The 19055-nt window shown below is 41.6% G+C and overlaps 2 protein-coding genes across 3 annotated transcripts in view; both read left to right on the forward strand.

Annotated features, from left to right (window-relative positions):
• The window catches only part of Zfp780b (zinc finger protein 780B), a 49270-nt gene extending 43048 nt beyond the window's left edge, over positions 1-6222 (forward strand). The window contains exons 6-8 of one of the 2 annotated variants that reach the window (XM_063277707.1): positions 6-58; positions 1002-1128; positions 3287-6222. In XM_063277707.1, coding sequence (XP_063133777.1) covers positions 6-19 — 14 coding nt within the window. In that variant the 3' untranslated portion in view covers positions 20-58; positions 1002-1128; positions 3287-6222. The remainder of the gene's footprint in view (positions 1-5; positions 59-1001; positions 1129-3286) is intronic. The other variant, XM_063277708.1, reaches the window with a different exon arrangement.
• The window catches only part of LOC134483039 (zinc finger protein 59-like), a 20552-nt gene continuing 1497 nt past the window's right edge, over positions 1-19055 (forward strand). Inside the window, 4 exon segments of the mRNA XM_063277702.1 lie at positions 1-58; positions 1002-1128; positions 6461-6559; positions 16824-19054. Coding sequence (XP_063133772.1) covers positions 26-58; positions 1002-1128; positions 6461-6559; positions 16824-19054 — 2490 coding nt within the window. The 5' untranslated portion in view covers positions 1-25.

Genomic DNA, 19055 nt, shown 5'->3' on the forward strand with positions numbered 1-19055 from the left:
CCCAGGGGAAGAAGCCTGAAGAAGAATGGCCAGCTCCAGTTCTCAACACACGGTCTGTGTAAGTTGGTGTTTTTCTCCTTGACACAGGGGGACTTTCAGCTTAGGTGACTCCTTCCCATCTTTCCCTCTTGAAGCTTCCCAAGGATCTGGAGTCCCCCAGCCCAGTCTGCCCCTTTACAGTGAGGGTTGGCAGGTCTGAGCACTTCCTGTGGGTTCCTCTTCCCAGCTGGTACTGGGGTTGTCTTTGAGTGCATTCCTCCAGGTGCTCTCTGCTTGGTCTGTGCTCAGGGAGGACTGTCCCTGCAGCAGAGGTGTCAGCCCCACAGGGAAACAGGGGCTTTGAGGACCTCAGAGCTTTGAGGTGATGGCCTCATTTGACTACCCTGGGAAACCTGATTGATATCTGTGTGTTGTCAGGCTGATGACCCAGTGCATGAGAGTGAGTGTCCCCTGTGTATGTGTGAGGAGGTGACCTGCTTGAGGAGGCTTGAGGAGAGAGTTCAGTGATCAGGTCATCCAGGCTGTGACAGGAGGTGATTGCAGTCTCCAGAGTCAGGGAAGACCTGAGACACATTGTCACCTGGAAAGTTTTGTTTTCATTCATGGTTAAAAAAAAAGGTTTAACCTAACATGCACATAATATGTACTTATACCTAGTAATTTTATGGACTTTTGCATAGTGTATAAAATCATTCTCATGAAAGCAAATCTTTATGTCATCAGATATCATAATAAACTCAAGGACCCATCTCATCCTTATGTAATTCACCCTGACCCCAGGTGACAGTTCTCTTCTGTGGTGTAACCTGAAGGATGTGGCTGGAGTGGGAGGCACATTATCAGATATGTGGGGAGGGCACAGTCGTGGTTTATGGGGAGCTCGTGCAGTCAGGGGCCTTGAGCATTTCCTTATGGCTCCCTTCCCACAATTGAGTCCTTTCCCTTCTGTTTTTCTATCTTGAAAGCTTCCCCATTTCACTCTACTGTGTTTGCTCTTTCAGGGGTTAGTGACATTTAGGGATGTGGCTGTTGACTTCTCTCAGGAGGAGTGGGCCTGCCTGGATGCTACTCAGAAGGTCCTCTACAGGGACACGATGTTGGAGACCTACAGCCACCTCGTCACAGTGGGTAAGGCCTGTGCCCCATGAATGGGGGATGTGTCACATACACTGTGGGCTTTCCTCACTGTGAATTAAAAGACAGCCCCATGTTCCCAGTGGTAGCTGAAGCTGGGATGGTGGCTGATTCCTCTCATTGCTTCACTGAGAAGGCTGAGGCAGGAAGATTCCTGTGAGTTCATCATCACCCCCAGATACATCCTGAGCTCTAGGCTAGCTTAGTCTATAGAGTGAGGCCTTGTTTCAAACAAAACAACACAAAATAAACAAATAAATGGAATAAATTAGGAGATACATCCATAAATAGAATCAGGGGCTAGAGAAATAGCTTGGTGGTTAAGAGAACCAGCTGCTCTTACAGAGGATCCAGGTTCAATTCCCACTCCCACAGTGTGGCTCACAATTGTGTGTACTTCCAATTCCAAGGGATATGATATCCTCTTCTGGCTTTCCTGGGCACCATGGGTGTTTGTAGTCTTCAGTCATACATTGTAGACAGACCCTTACATACATATAAAATAAATTTTAATCAATAAAAATTTAAAAGAAGAAACTGAGTTCCTTCTTTTTACCATGGGAAAGAATGTGAGATTTGTTGGGTTAAAAATTGGAGCTTCATGAAGTGCCTGCTTTCCCTCCCCTTGGTCCTCTAGGTGAGCTCTAGGTTCAGTGTGAGGCCCTGTCTCATGCTAACTTGGAGAGGAATCAACAAACGCACCTAACACTGGTCTCTGACCCATCCTGACATGCAGGCATGCATGCCCACATGTGTGCACACACCCTCTCATGAACACATACATACACTGTCCATGCATAACTAAATAAAAGAGCCATTATGATTTACTTACTAATGAATCAGTAGAGTTGACTCAAAACAGAAGTGGACACATCCTGTTTCCTTCCATGACACTTCCTTTACCTGCTTTGTAGAGGAAGTTTTAGGGTGTGAAGTTTGTCATTTTCATTGAGCAAATCTGCAAGAATGAGATATGAATGTGAAGGCAGGCAGCACACATAATAATGATAGCAATTTTCATGGCTGAGTAAGAAACTCAGTCATGTTAACACTTTTGCGTCATGCTTAAAACCCTGGTTCCATCCTCAGCATCACTAAATAAAGAAATAAGTGCAGATTTAAAAAATAATGATTTTGTTGGGGGGGGGGAATAATGATTTTGTTTAGTGTAAGTCAGACAGCCTTCAAAGTGTTTGAATATAGTATTTAATCTTAGTATCACCCTATGCAATAAATAGCATTAACTCAATCTAAATTATTTTCTATTATTATTATTATTGTTATTATTATTATTATTACTACTAAATCTTTTTTTCAAGGCACATCTTCTATAGCACATAGCCAATGCTAGCTATGCAACTAAATCCAGCCTTGGACTTCACATTTCCTTGCCTACACTCTTCCGGAGTTGGGATTATGTGCACGTGCCACTATGCCCAGTTATCATTTGGGAAAATCAAGCATAGACTATTATGGGATTGCCTAAATAAGTGGCATTACTAGTGAGGTGCAGAGATGAGGTTTACACTAGACAATAGAGCTGTGATCGGTTCAATATGCTCGGCTCATAGCGAATTATACTGTTAGGAGGCGTGGCCTTGTTGGAGGAAGTGTGTTACCGTGGGGGCGGGCTTTGAGACCCTCTTATCCACATGTGAGCCAGTCTTTTCCTGTCTACCTTTGGATCAAGATGTAGAGCTCTCAGCTCCTCCAGAGCCGTGCCTGCCTGGATACTGCCATGTTTCCTGACATGATGATGATGGACTGAACCTTTCAACCTATAGACTAGCCCTAATTAAATGTTGTTAGAAAAGTTTCCGTGGTCATGTGTCTCTTCCCAGCAATGGAAACCGTAACTAAGAAGACAGATGTTGGTACCAGGGACGGGGCTATGCTGTGGGAGCCTGACTATGGTTTTTTTTGGAGAAATGTGGATTTGGGGACTTTGGATTCGGGAAGCAGTGGGATGCTTTAAGTGGGGCGTAAGGGACCATCCTTGTAGGAGTGTGGAAGGCACTGGGCTGAGGGTGATTTGAACTGTGCAGACTTGGTCCAAGAGGGTTCAGTGGAGAAGAATGTTAATATGTGGCCTAGAGACTGGTTTTGTGTTATTTTGGTAAAGATTGTGGCTGCTTTTTGCCATTGTCTGCAGAGTTGGCCTGAGGCTACGCTGAAGAGCTTTCGATTAATTGCTTTGACAAAGGAAGTCTCAAAACAGCCTGGTATAAATTCTGTTGTGTGATTATTGAAGTTCACTCTTATAAAGAGCTTTTAATGAAAAGGAGCAAACTGAGAAAGGAAAAATACAAAATGTATGGTTCAAGGAGTAAAGGAGCACCACCAGGAAGTGGAATGGAGATTAGTCCCATGTTCAAGAATATTAAGTGGAATTATGGGAGTGCTGACCTCAGGGCAAGCACAGTCCCACCCAGCCTAGCTTGTTGTTTATATGTTCACAGTTGAACAAGGGATAGTTATACCGTTAGGCGCTCTCAGCTGGCTATTGTTTTTCTTTGGACTTTTAATCAGAAATGAATTACAATTCAGAAAATGGAGGGCACACCTATGATCCAGATCTCGAGACTGGAAGACAGAAGATTTTGAAGCATAGTGGCCATGGAAAACGGCTCAGGCATGGTGGTGGACTCCTTTAATCTCGGGAGACAAAGGCAAGCATATTTCTGAGTTCAAGGTCAGCCTGGGACAGAAGAGGTTCTAGACAAAGAACAGCCTAAATCCGGGTATGGTAACACATGCCTTTGATCTCAGCATTCAGGAAACAGCCATGCAATCTCTTGAGTTCAAGGTCAATCTACAGAGCAAGTTCCAGGACTTAGGCAGTGAAGGAGATGGGAAACAGAAAGCTGGTGATAATGTAATAGAAGAAGGGGGCCATGATCCAGCTCAAGCACTAGCAGAACTTAGCAGCTTCAGCCACATGGCTTTGGTTTAAAAGTCAAAAGTAGAGGGAATGACTGGGACAATTGATGCTGGTTAGCTGGAGCTGAGAAATTGGTGGTGATTAAGAAGAGACCAGCATCACTGAGGTGAAATCTTCTGGGAAGTGATTTCTGAACTCACAAAGAAGCTTTGTACCAGGGATAACCAAGTTGTATCTCGCGCTGCAACTGGACTTGGTAATATAAGAGTCACCTAGGTGGTACTGAGTTTAGAAGGCATAAAAAGGTCATGGCGAACAGCTGAGGCTTGGCACTGTAAGAGGCCATGGAAGGCCACTGGTGAAGAGGTGCAGCCTCAGTTGCAGTTGACTGCCCGGCACCGAAGGGGTCATGCAAAGGATTTGAGGCTTTGCACCATGAAGAGAGCCTGTGCAGGCTGTTGGTGAAGCCTAGTTGTGGCGGAAGACCCCAGTGTATTGGAGATGCCAGTACCGTGGGATGACCACCAAGAACAGCAGCAGCCGTGGAGTGGAGTCATCCAGCCTCTGGGGTGACACAGAGGACAGAGTTGAAGAAGTGACGCCAGCACTTTGGAGGAGCCCAGACAATCATGTGTGGATCTCAGACACTGGAACAAGAAGCTGTAAAGTTAAAGTTGCCTTGGAGACCCCAAGATATTAAAGATGTCAGAGCCATGGGCTACCTGCTGAGGAGAGCTGCTAACAGAGAGGAACCAGCCCAGCAGAAAGAAGTTTGCTGCAGTCAACAAAAATGAAAGGAGTTGGAGATCTGCAGAGCTTTGACGTCAGCCATGGTGGTGCAGAGTGTGGAGTTAGCCCTGCTGGTTTTTGGTCTTGTTTGGTCCTGTATTTCCTCACTATAACATTTTGGAATGGTAATGTATGTCCTGTGATGTTTAAGGTATGTGATCCGCTTTCTGATTTTAACTTTATAGGGAAATACAGTTTTAAGGGTTTGAATGAATCGTAGAGAAGGCGTTGACCTTTGGACTCAACATTGTTGAGATTGCTATAGACTATGGGGACTTTTGAAGTTGTACTAAATGTACTTTGCACTCTGCTGTTTAGGTGTGGCCCCCGTACTGAACAAGCCTACTGCGGCCAGGGAGTGGAATGTGGTGGTTTGAATATGCTTGGCCCAGGGAGTGATTAGGAGGTGTGGCCTTGTTGGAGGAAGTGTGCCACTGTTGGGGTGGGCTTTGAGACCTCCTCCTAGCCATATGGGAGCCAGTCTTGTCCTGTGGACCTCTGGATCAAGATGTAGATCTGGGCTTGAGTGATGGCTCAGTTGACTACCTATCCAGAGGTCCTGAGTTCAAATCCCAGCAACTACATGGTGGCTCACAACCATTTGTTAATGGGATATGATACCCTTTTCTGGTGTGAAGACAGCTATAGTGTACTTACATAAGAAAATAAGTAAGATAAATCTTAAAAAAAAAAAAAGATGTAGAACTTCCATCTCCTCCTGCACCATCCCTGCCTGGAGGCTGCCATGCTTCCTGCTATGATGACAATGGACTGAACCTCTGAACCTGTAAGCCAGCCCCAATTAAATATTGTCCTTATAAGAGTTACCTTGGTCGGGCTGGAGAGATGGCTCAGCGGTTAAGAGCACCCGGCTGCTCTTCCAGAGGTCATGAGTTCAATTCCCAGCAACCACATGGTGGCTCACAACCATCTGTAAAGAGATCCGATGCCCTCTTCTGGTGTATCTGAAGACAGCTACAGTGTACTTATATATAATAATAAAAAAAAAAAAAAAGAGTTACCTTGGTCATGGTGTCTGTTCACAGCAAGAGAAACCCTAGCTAAGGAGTCATATTTTCACTCATTCAATTATACTGTTCTCTTAAGTTACAAGCCCCTATCTGCATTTAAAGGAGATTAAAATCCCTTTCAGAAACAGGTAGATTCTTGCCCAGGTTACTTTTTCTTCTCTGAAGTTTTTCCTCAGTATTATATTGGCTTTTAGAAATTTTTTTTTAATCTGTTTTTATGAGACAAGGGTCTTGCCTTGCCACTCCTTGCCTGACTCATTCCCCCACCTGCTGGGCTAACAGGTACAAATCACTGTGCCCAGCTATATATACCTTTATAATAAATAAGTTTGTATTTTTAAAATCTGCACAGGCAGGGCATAGTGGCACACACCTTTAATCCCAGCATTTGGGAGACAGAGGCAGGCAGGTGAAGTAAAAGTTCAAGTACCACATTCCAGGCCATTCCTGGATTGTTAGAGAAACCAAGTCTCAAAAAGAAAATAATAAATAAATAAATAAATAAATAAATAAATAAATAAATAAATGTATTGTGTCAGTACTATGATTCATTTCTCTCTCTCTCTCTCTCTCTCTCTCTCTCTCTCTCTCTCTCTCTCTCTCTCTCTCTCTCTCTCTCTCTCAGTGGGGAGTTGCCTTTCCAAGCCACACCTGATCACCTTACTAGAGCAGGAGAAAGAGCCCTGGATGGCTGTGAAGGAAGAAACAGACAGGCCGAGCCCAGGTGAGTAAGAGGGAGGTGAGCCTGCAGCCCTGCCAGGCACAGCTTGTGGTCAGAGGCTCCACAGAGCTGACACTGGGTTTGACAAACTTCCTTCAGAGCCCAGGGTCTGTGGGAAACAAAACTGAGCCCTGGGAAGGAAGTCAGAGTCGGAGCAGAAGCTGTCAGAGGGGCTTCTGTCTCATGAATCCCTTTAAGTTGTTATAATTTCTTCCTCCTACTGGAGCAGGTGTTCCTGACTACTGAACTGTTGCTAAGACAGTGTCAGCATCAGTGAAAGCTGTAACACAAGGCGGCAAACCAAGTGTTTTAATTCTGTATTTCTTAGTCACTCTAGACAAAGTGTGATGGCAGACCCTGTGCTTCTAACTGAAGCAATGGTAAGGTTGACAGGACAGATCCCCTGGGCTTGCTGGCAAGTCAGCCTGGTTTACTTGTCAAGCTCCAGGCAAATGAGAGACCCTGACTCAAAGACAACAGATGGGCAAACCAGGGACACATCTGAGCACACGCACACACAGCACACAGCCTTCTACCTCGCTTGGCAGGGAACTGTGATAGCTCTTCTTGGTTGTCAGCTTGACCACATCTGGAATTAACTAAAACCCAAGCAGCTGGGCATGCCTGTGAGAGATTTTTGTTAATTAAATCATCTGATGTGGGAAGACCCACCTTAAATCTGAGCTACACCTTCTGGTGCAGCCTGTGGAAAGGATGGGAAGGAAGCTGTGCTTTGTCTGCTTCCCCCACTCTGCTGGCAAGTCCAGTCCTCACTGGAATGAGAGCCCACTCCTTCAGGACTTCAGCAAGTCCTGAGGACCAGCTGAGAGACCCAGCCCTACCAGCCAAGGCTGAACAACTACTGGATTTTTGGGCTGTTGGATCCTTTTACCTATGAATTTCCTGATTTCATTGTTTTTTGGTTTTTGTTTTTAACAGCCAAATAATACTCTGTTGTATAACATTCCTCTGTTGAAGGACATGTAGGTTTTTCCTATTTCTTGCTATTATGAAGAGAGCAGCAATACACATGTTTGAGCAAGTGTCTCTGTGTAAGTGTGAAGCATCCCTTGGGGATGTGCCCAAGAGTGGTCTGTCTGCATCTTGACGTAGATCGATTCTCACCTTCCTGAGGAACCAGCACACATTTCCATGGTAGCACATGCTTGCACTCCCACCTTAATGGATATGTATCCCCTGACTGCACATGGTCGCCAGCCTGAGTGCTCTCTTGGTTTATTGATCTCAGCCGTTCTGACAGGTGTAAGGCGAAAGCTCAGAGCAGTTCGATTGCATTTCTGTGGTAGCTAAAGATGTCGAACATCTCCTCAAGTGTGCACCAGCCATTTGAGTTTCCCTTTGTGAATCCCTCTTTAGATCTGCACCTCATTTTCTAATTGGGTTATTTGTTTTCTTGATATGTAGTTTTTTAGTTCTTTATGTATTCTGGGAATCAATCTTCTATTAGATGTATAGTTGGTAAAAACCTTTTTCCATTCTCTAAGCTGCCGCTTTGTCCAAATAACAGTGTCCTTTGCTATGCAAAAAAGGTCTTCAATTCCAGAAATACCCATTTGTTGTTATTCCCCATGCCTGTGCCTATGTTGCTCTGTTTAGAAAGTTTTCCTGTGCCGATGAGTCCAAGTCTGTTTCACACTTTACTTCTAGTAGGTTCAGTGTATCTAGCTTCATGTTGAGATCCTTGATCCATTTGGAGTGGAGTTTTTTTTTTTAATTTTTAATTTTTATTTATTATTTTTGGAGTTGAGTTTTATGCAAGGTGATAATCATGGATCTATTTGCATTCTTGTACATGCAGCTGTACTTGTGCCAGAAAACGTTCATGAACGCCCAAAAGACCACCAAGGATCTAGTTCCAGTGCAATTGCATTGGGGTCTCTTTATTCAAGCCTGAGCTTCAGCTCCCCCCAACCCAGACACAGCAGGAAGGTAGAGCCCTGAGCCTAGTTTTAGGCAAGCATTTATAGTGGCAAGAAGGGGGCATCTATCCTGGTGTACATCTGATTGGGGGACTATTATGACCTTTAACGTAATTGGCTGGTGCTGGGAGCCAAACCATAAACTTACCTTTTTCATTTTTCCTGGATGACAGTTGTTAGGAAGTGAAGTGTCATGGGCAGGCTTGTAACCTGGAGGTGCAGATTTGTTGGGGAATAACCTGGAAACTGGTGCTAAACGCGGTGCATGTTGGGAGGAGGGTAACCTAGAAACTGGTGCTAGGTACCAGCCTGCTGGTTAACTTGAGTTCAGCCTTAGGTCAGGTTCTTTAAGATGGTGTCTGAACCCAAAAGGTTTGGTCTCTCATACTTTTTGACCCCATTTGTTGAAGATGCTTTTTTTCTAGTGTGTATTTCTGGCTTCTTTATCAACTGTCAGGTGTCCATAGGCTTGTGTGGATTGATGTCTGGGTCTTCAGATTCACTTCCCTTGATCAGTGTGTCTGTTTTTGTGCCAGTGCTCTGCTGTTTTTATTCTTATAGCTCTGTAGTACAAATGGAGGCTCAGGATGCGGATACTTCCTGTAGTTTTCTTACTTTTTAGGTTTTTCGTTTTTGTTTTGTTTTTTTCCCCACTATCCTGAATTTTTTGTTTGCATATGAAGATGAAATTTTGTCTTTTATGATTTGTGAAGAGTTGTACTGGAGTTTTGCTGGAGATTGTATTGAATCTGTAGATTGTTCTTGGTAGGATGGCCAAGTTAACTATATTAATTGTCGTGATTCATGAGCATGGAAGATCTTTCCAACTTCCAATATCTCCTTCAGCTTTATTTTCTTCAGTGTCTTACCACATGATATTGTATATTAGTTGAGGCTATTGTGAAAGGTGTTGTTTTCCTGATTTCTTTCTATTTCTTAAAGTCTGTTTGCCATTTTTACACAGGAGAGTTACTGATTGTTGTGAGTTCATTTGTATCCAGCTTCTCCACTGAATGTGTTTGTCAGCTGTAGGAGTTCCCCCATTGGAGTCTTCCGGGTTATGTTTCCTGTCGTATCATCTGCAAGTCAGGATACTTCACTCTTTCCAATTTGCATTCCTTTCATCTTATTCCATTGTCTGATTGCTCTAGGTAAAACTTCAAGTACTTTGAAGGTATGGAGTAGGTATGGACAGAGTTTGGACAACCTTGTCCTTTTTCTCAATTGCTTTGAGTTCTCTCCATTTAAGGTGATGCTGTCTGTGGGTTTGCGGTATACTGCCTTTATTATGCTGTAGTGTGTCTGTCCTTTGTATCTCCAGTCTCTCCAGGACTCTTATTCTGAAGGAGTGTTGAATGTTGTCAAAGGTTTTTTTTTTTCTTTTTTGGATCTAATAACACGATCCTGTTGCTTTTATCTTTAATTTATTGATATGGTGGATCACATTTATTGATTTATATATGTGAAACCATTCCTGCAGCTCTGTGATGAAGCCTATTTGATCATGATGGATGATAATTTTGAGTGTTCTTGAATTCTGTTTTCAAGTATTTTATTGAGAATTTTTGCATCTATGTGCATCAGGAAATTGGTCTGTATTTCTCGTTGTTGAGTCTGTATGTGGTTTGGGTATCAAGGTACCTTTAGCCTGCCTCATAGAAAGAATTAGAAGGTGTTCGTTGTATTTGTATTTTGAGCAATAGTTTGAGCATGAACTGTTCTTTGAAAGTTTGGTTGAATTTTGAGCTAAAGCATCTGGCTCTTGACTTGTTGTTGTTGTTGTTTGGGAGACTTTTAATCACTGATTCTATTTCACTAGGGGTTATAGACTGTTTAAATTTTTTTATTTAGTTTTCCATTAACATTGTTAAGTGGAATATATTGGAAACATCACTCATTTCTTTTGGATTTTCTAGTTTGGTGTTTTTAGGTTTTTATTGCATGTCCTAGTGAAATCTCTGGATTATTATCTGTTGTTATATATAGGGAAAACATTTGAGAATTCTGAACTTTGGTTTCCTTAAAAAACACAGAAATATTATAAGAATGTGCTTTCATTTTAGTCCCTATTATAAGGAAGTGGAGCTGCTTCAGACTGTCCACAGCAGCTTACCATGATTTACCTCGTGCTCTGATTTTGCCAGCTGCCGATAATTTCTTTGATTGTGTGATAGTTGGAATTTTGGGACATTTCAGAGGGTACATAAATTCAATAGACCCTGAGATTCATGATTATTGGTCCTTTAGGGAGTTTGTGTTCAATTTAGCAATGGCCAAAGAGAGAAACAAAAGAAAAGAAATTAGTCTCTCCTCTCTATGTTTTGTTTTCCTGCTATTTAGTATTAATGGGTGAAACTTGAAGTTGAGTGGTCGTGGTGGATAAAGGATGGGAAAAGAAGAACAAAGTAGCAAAGACCAGCTACAAATATGTTCTCTTTTCATCTCTTAATTTTGTTAATTTGTTTCTTTCTGCATTTTATTTACTTTGGCTAAGGGTTGTCAGTGATTTTCTCAAAGAGTCAACTCTTTGTTTCATTGATTCTTTTCTTTTTTCCATTTTTTTCTATCTTATTGATTTCATCTGAGTTTAATTACTTCTTATGGTCTATTCCTTTTGGATATAATTTTCATCTTTTTGCTCTAGAACTTTTTGTTCTGGTAAAGTTATTAGAATAAGAGCTGAAAGTCCCAGAAAATATCTTCAACAAAATCATCTAAAAGCTAAAAGGTCCGGACAGATATCTTAAAGACCCTAGGTGTCTACTGTACCCAGCAAAACTTTCAATTGCATAGATGGATAAATCAAGATATTCCATCAAATTTAAACAAAACCAAATTTAAACATCTTTCCATTAACTTATCCATACAGAAGATGTTAGAAGGAAAACTCCACTCCAATGAGACTAACTACACTCAAGAAAACACAAATAAATAATTTCAACCCATTACAGCCAATCGAAGAGAAATACACATACAGACATACACACAACCACTACCAACAACTATTAAAATAACAGGAAGTAGTGATCATTGATCATTAATATCTGTCAACATCAATAGACTCAATTCCTCAATATAAAGACACAGAATACATACTTAAACATAATCTATCATTCTGCTGTGTACCAGAAACACATCTCAGAAACAAAGATAGACATTATCTTGGAGTAAAGGGCTAGGAAAAGGTTTTCCTAGCAAGTGGACCTAAGAAACAAACTGGAGTAACCATTCTATTACCTAATAAAATAAACTTTCAACCAAAAGTAATCAAAAGAGATTGGGAAGGACACTTCATATTCATTAAAGGAATAGTCCATCAAGATGACATCTGGATTCTGAACATCTCTGCCCCAAAGGCAAGGGCACCAACATTTGTAAAGGAAATATTACTAAAATTTAAATCATATATTGAAGCTCCCATAGTGGGAGACTTCAACACCCCGCTCTCTCACCAAAGGACAGGTCCTTGAGACAGAACCAAAACAGAGAAATAATGAATCTAACAGGTTATGATTCAAATGGACCTAACATATCTACAGAACATTTCACCCAAACACAAAAGAATATACATTCTCAGCACCTCAGGGAACCTTCTACAAAACTGACCATATGATTGATCAGAAAACAAGCCTCAACAGATACAAGGAGATTGAAATAACCCCTTGCACCTTATCAGATCACCATGGATTAAAACTGGAATTTGACAACAGAAACAATAGAAAGCCTATGAACTCATGGGAACTGAAGAATTCTCTACTAAGTGATCACTGGCTAAGGGAAGAAATAGAGAAATTGAAGACTTTCTAGAATTTAATGAAAATGAGGGCACAACATACTCAAACTTATGGGACCCTGTTAAAGCAGTGTTAAGGGAGTTCATAGTACAAAGTGTTTTCATAAAGAGATTGGCAAGTTCTTATACTAACAAATTAAAAGTACACCTGAGAGTTCTAAAAAAAAAAGTAAACATACCCAAGAGGAGTAGACAGCAGGAAATAATCAAACTCAAGTGTAGACTTAGATTTTTTGAAACCTACTTTTTAAAACATTTATTTTATTTTATTTTATTTTGAAATCTACTTTTCATAAGGGTTCTCAAACCCTTTTACCCCCTTTCTAGCCCTCCTTCCAAAGGTAGGAGAGAAACGATGGTAAATAGGACAAGGGGTGTGGACCTGATTAGAAGTGGTTCTTAAGGATGATTCTAATCTCTGTTTGTCAGAACACTGGCAGTCCAGTTCAGTAGGGTCTGGACACCAAACATGAGTTGGCAGTGGTGGCAAGATCCAGCAGAAACAGCCAGGCTTCTGCTGAATCAGCATGAATCAGTGACTCTGACCAGAACCAGCTGGGATGGGACACTAGGAGAAGTTCTCTGCCATGCTTCTCTCAGTGAAGGGAAGATGAGAGAAGATGCAAGAACAACAAATCATTGCAAGGCGACTTCAAGGGCGACTCCATTGTCTGTCGAGTCCTGTTTATATGCTCTCCAAACATCACCTGTCCTTCCATGGGTCTTGCCTCAGCAAAACACCGTGTGAGTCTGCCACAGCGAGACACCACGTGAGTCTGTTATCACAGAAACGTCTACTTCACTCAGGGCTGAAATCAACCAATTAGAAACAGAGAACAATATAAAGAGCCAATGAAGCCAAGAGCTGGTGTTAAATCATTAGAATGAGATCTCTTCTTTTTTTCTTAAATGTAGGTACATGCCATTATGAATTTGCCTCTTAGAACCACCTTCATAGTGTCTCTTAAGTTTAGATGTGTTGTGCCTTCATTTTCATTCATTCTAGGAGGTCTTTAATTTCTTAATTTCTGTCTTGACCCAATAGTATGGTTCAGTTTCCGTGAGTTTGTTAGCTTTCAGTTTTTCTGTTGTTACTAATATCTGTGGTGGTTAGATAGTATTCAGAGTGTTATTTGAATTCTCTTGTATTTGTTGAGACTTGTTTTGTGTCCACGTATGTGCTATAATATCAGTTAGCTCCAACATTTCCCTGTTTAGTTTTTGTCTAGATGACCTATCAATTGGTGAGAGTTGGGTATTGCAATCTCTCACAATCATTGTATGAGGGGCAATATGTGATTTAAGCTGTAATTTTTATTTGTTTGTTTTTGTTTTTACTAAATTGGGTGTCAGATGTTTGGTGCCTAGATGTTGGTGGATTGTTCCTTTGATAAGCATGTAATGTTCTTTCTTTCTCTTTTGAGTAGTTTTAGTTTGAAGTCTATTTTGTCAGATATTAAAATGGCTACACCAGCTTGGTTCTTAGGTCCATTTGCTTGGAATTGGAAGATGACTTTCCATGCTTCTACCCTGAGATGTTGTCTGTCCTTGGTGTTACAGTGTTTTTATTGAGTGCAGCAGACAATGGGTCCTGTTTCTACATTTAGTTTATTAGCATCTGTTATTTTGTATCTTTTTTTTTCTTTTTTCAGTTTTGGATTTTTGAGACAGGGTTTCCCTGTGTAGACTTGTCTCTCCTGGAACTCACATTGTAGACCAAGGTAGCCCAGAACTCAGAGATCTGAGTGCTTCTGCCTCTCAAGTGCTAGAAATAAAGGCATAACATACACCACCATATTTTGCTAAGGTGTGTCTTTTTAATTGGAAAATTGAGACCATTGATGTTAAGATATATGATGAGTAGTGTTTGTTGATTCCTGTTACTTTCCTATGTTGGTGTGTGTGTTCTCTTTTGTTAGTGGTCTGGGATTATTTATCCCTGGTGTTTTCTTGGGTATGGTTAATCTTTTTAGATTGGAGTTTTCCTTTTACTGCTTTCTGTAGGGCTGGATTTGTAGATAGGTATTGCTTAAATTTGGTTTTGTCATGGACATTTTCATATTCATTTTTTGTTTCTCCTGAATGTTTAGTGTTTTGATTATAATGTGCTGAAGGGGTCTTCTTTTGTGATACAGTATATTTCGTGTTCTGCATGGTTCTTGTACCTCAATAGGCATCTTATTCTTTTGGGGAATTTTCTTCTATGCTTTTCTGGAAAATATCTTTGTCATTGACCTGAGTTTATTCTCCTTTCTCTGTTCTTATTCCTAGATTTAATTTTTTTCATTGTGTACCTCATTTCCTGGATTTGTACAGGGAAGTTTTTAGATTAACCTTTTTATTTGCATGAGGTATTCATTTCTTCTATTTGTCTCTCCAGCCCAGGCCAGTTCGCTTATAACATGATAGATATTATGTATTTGTCTGGTATAGTTTTTTGCCCCTCAGAATTTGGTTCAAAAACCTTTACCAAAAGGTGTGTGTTAAGATAAAGTGGCAAGTTGTGGTTGCCTTTGGCGGGCCTGTGCCAAGGTGTGTGGCTAAGAAATTATACCACACACTTGATCTAGTGTAAGAGCTTCATTGAGGGTTGGTAGTGTAGTGTGATTTATCTTGTGCTCCTGGCCCTTTAAAGGATCTCAATTGCTAGTCAGCTGGCCTTTTAAGAAGTCTTAGCTGTTAGACCTGCTTGGCCCTATGACCTTCACTGTAGGATATAAAGCAGAGGCTGAGAACAGAGACTGAGCAGAGTGAGAGGAGGAGGCAGTGAGGGCAGAAGATATTGTTAGGAGACAGCTGAGCCAGGAGAAGCTGAGCTGTGCAGATAGGCTAGACCAGTTGTTATAGGTTAGAGCTGCTAGTACTGGGAAAACTGGGAAAGTGGCTGTCTAAGCACACTGTTGGGGCTCTGAGGAAGGAATGGCTGGGAGAAAGTTTTGAAGGAATTGGGCTGGAAACTGGGAGGAACAGATGGGGAAGAAATTAGATTCATGGATTCCCCCCTTCCCCCCTCTGTCCTTCTTTCTCTCCTATCCAGCGTTAGGGGGTGAAACCAGGGGGGATATAGGGTGGGAAAAAGAAAAACCCACAAAGTAGCAAAGACCAGCTACATGGGTGCAATTGAAAGGCTGTCTCAGAGCAGGAGCGTGAGAGAGAGATAGAAACAGAGAGGAAATCAGGATAAAATGAACAAGACAGAGATTGAGAGAAAGGGATAGAGAATGGAAGGGAGAAAGAGAGGGACGAAGGGGGAGAGAGGAGGGAGGGGAGAGGGAGGGAGATCTGTGGTGGCTGGGGCCATCTGAGGCCATTAATGGGCCACCTGGAGGCTGTGGTTGGGGACATAAGCTGCTGCTAGATCCCTGAGAACAGGCTGATGCGAATATCTGATTGCTGTCAGTGTATATTGTGCAAATGAACACATTAGCTTATTTCAGTATAGTTATAATCTCATGAAGTAGACATGTGTAGACACACTTCTGGCTACTTTATGGGTTCCTTTCTCTACCGTGTTTCACCCTTCCAACCTCATAACACTAGTTACAAGAGAAGAAGGCTAGAGGTGAAAGTGGCTTTGATATTGTTAGGTGGCTTCTTGCTGATTAGGGGCATTGAGTTTCTTGGGGGAAGTTTGATCTTGAGCATCAGGATATCCAATTTCTTCTCATTTCTCGTCTCTGCCCATGACCACATGACAAAAGGCAGCAAACCTTAAAGAACAGCAACCAGCAGGAGCAACATCAGCTACAGTCCCTCTCTCAGCTCTAGCATTTATATATGCTCTCAAGCATCCCCAGAATTCAAAATTCCATGAACTTGCTGAAACTATATATATAGCTGGCAGAATCAAGCCCTTACCAGAGCATGAGGCAAACCATAGACTCCTGCTGTGGACAATCTGAAGTAGTCCGACATCCCATCCCTGGTATTAAAATCATGTTGGGGTGGTTACATACAACTTTAAAAATAATACATATATATATATATATATATTTACATACATACATAGAACTGTCTTCAGAAACACCAGAAGATGATTGTGAGCAACCCTGTGGTTGCTGGGAATTGAACTCAGGACCTCTGGAAGAACAGTCAGTGCTCTTAACCCCTGAGCCATCTCTTCAGCCTGGTTGTATACACATTTAATCCTAGCACTTGGAAAGAAAGAGGCAGGTGGATCTCTGAGTTGGAGGCAAGCCTGATCTACAAAGTGACTCCAAGACAACCAGGGCTGTTACACAGAAAAACAAACAAAACCATATTCCCATGTCATGTCTATGTTTTTAAAGAAACCAGAATTCTCACTACAGACATGTCATCCCATTTCCAACCTGTTCTGCTGTCAACTGTATTATCTTACATAAACATTCTTTTCTGCTGCTCTCCTTGCTCCTGTTCAGATATTATCTCCTTGCTCTTCTCAGATATTACATTAGAGTCTGGCCATTCATTTAATGGCTTTCATGTTACAGGAAAATGTGTGTATATGTGTTATCAGAAAATAAAGTGTTCTTGCTCTCTCCCTTTCTTTTAGAGTTGGAGACAGGTTATGATGCTGAAAATATATCTCCAGAAAATCCTATTAATAATGGAAAGTTTCTCAAACAGAGCATAAAGCAATTAAGTAGAACTTTTGACTTCAAGGACTCTAGTTCTAGTAATGGCCCCAACTATAGTACATTCCATGGACTAAAGGATTGTCAAGGAGATGCTGATCAACAGATTACTAACAAGGAAGAAATGCCTCCTTATACCTGCCAGACTCTTGCTCACAATATAGAAAGAGCATATGAATGTAAGGAGTGTGGGAAGTGCTTGGGTTGTAGGTCAACTCTCACTCAGCATCAGACTATTCATACTGGAGAGAAACCCTATGAATGTAAGGAGTGTGGGAAGGCCTTCAGACTCCCCCAACAGCTTACAAGACATCAGAAGTTTCACAGTGGTGAGAAACCTTTCAAGTGCAATGAATGTGGAAAGGCGTTTCATCTTCCTGACCTGCTCAAGTACCATAAAACCATCCATACAGGTACAAAACCATTTGAATGCAGGGAGTGTGGGAAGGCCTTCAACCGGGTCTCCAACCTTGTTGCACATAGGATTATTCATGCTGATGTGAAACCATATGAATGTAATGAGTGTGGGAAAGCCTTTAAACGTCGCTCAAATCTTGTGCAACATCAGAAAATTCATTCTGATGAGAGACCTTTTCAGTGTAAGGACTGTGGGAAAGGCTTCATTGTTCTGGCCCAGCTCACTAGGCACCAGAACATTCACACTGGAGAGAAATTGTTTGAATGTCATGAATGTGGTAAGGCCTTCAGACTTCCCCAACAGCTTACAAGACATCAGAAGTCTCACAGTGGTGAGAAACCTTTCAAGTGCAATGAATGTGGAAAGGCGTTTCATCTTCCTGACCTGCTCAAGTACCATAAAACCATCCATACAGGTACAAAACCATTTGAATGCAGGGAGTGTGGGAAGTCCTTCAACCGGGTCTCCAACCTTGTTGAACATAGGATTATTCATGCTGATGTGAAACCATATGCCTGTAATCAGTGTGGGAAAGCCTTTAAACGTCAAAAAAGCCTCATGCAACATCAGAAAATTCATTTGGGTGAAAGACCCTTTCAGTGCAAGGACTGTGGAAAGGCCTTCATTGTTCTGAGTCATCTCACTAGGCACCAAACTATTCATACTGGAGAGAAGTCATTTGAATGTAATGAATGTGGCAAGAAATTCAGAACTGCCACACACCTTGTTATGCACCAGAGTATTCATACAGGTGAAAAACCCTTCGAATGTAACGTATGTGGGAAGGCTTTTCGGCTTCAGGTGTACCTTTCTGAGCATCAGAAAACTCACATGGAAGAGAAACACTTTGAATGTAACGTATGTGGGAAGGTCTTTCGGCTTCAGGTGTACCTTTCTGAGCATCAGAAAACTCACACTGAAGAAAAACCCTTCAAGTGTAAGCTCTGTGGGTCAGCCTTCAGAAGTAAGTACCAACTTAGTAAACATCACACAATTCATACTGATGAAAAACCCTATCAGTGCAAGGAATGTGGGAAATGCTTTCGTCAAAGGTCCAATTTTACTGATCACCAGAGTATTCACACTGGAAAGAAACCCTTCCAATGTAAAGAATGCGGGAAGTTTTACAGACTTAACACACTTCTCATTCGTCATCAGAAATCTCATAGTGGTGAGAGACCTTATGAGTGTAAAGAATGTGGAAAGGCTTTTCATCTTCCCAGTGAACTTAATAACCATCAAATTGTTCATACAAGCAAGAGACCCTTTGAATGTAAGGTATGTGGGAAGTCCTTCAAGCGCGAATCCACCCTCATTCAACATGGGGCTGTTCATGCTGGTGTGAAATCATATGAGTGCAGTGAGTGTGGGAAAGCCTTTATTCACCGGTCAAGCCTGTTGCACCATCGGAAAATTCATTCTGATGAGAAACCTTTTAAGTGTCAGGAGTGTGGAAAGGCTTTCGTTGTTCTGGCATACCTCACTCGGCACCAGAGCATCCATAATGGAGAGAAATCATTTGAATGCCACCAGTGTGGGTCAACCTTCAAATACAAATCCCAGCTCAATAAACATCAGAGAAGTCATACTGATGTGAAACTCTTTCAGTGCATGGAAGGTGGAAATGACTTTGTTCCTGGAATAGACCTTAGAATTAATCAGGGAGTCTGTACTGGTGAGAGTCCCTTTCAATGCAATGAATATGGGGAACACTTTCAACATCACAACCAAT

Source organism: Rattus norvegicus, chromosome 1, assembly GCF_036323735.1.
Source record: "Rattus norvegicus strain BN/NHsdMcwi chromosome 1, GRCr8, whole genome shotgun sequence".
Classification (NCBI taxonomy): Eukaryota; Metazoa; Chordata; class Mammalia; order Rodentia; family Muridae; genus Rattus; species Rattus norvegicus.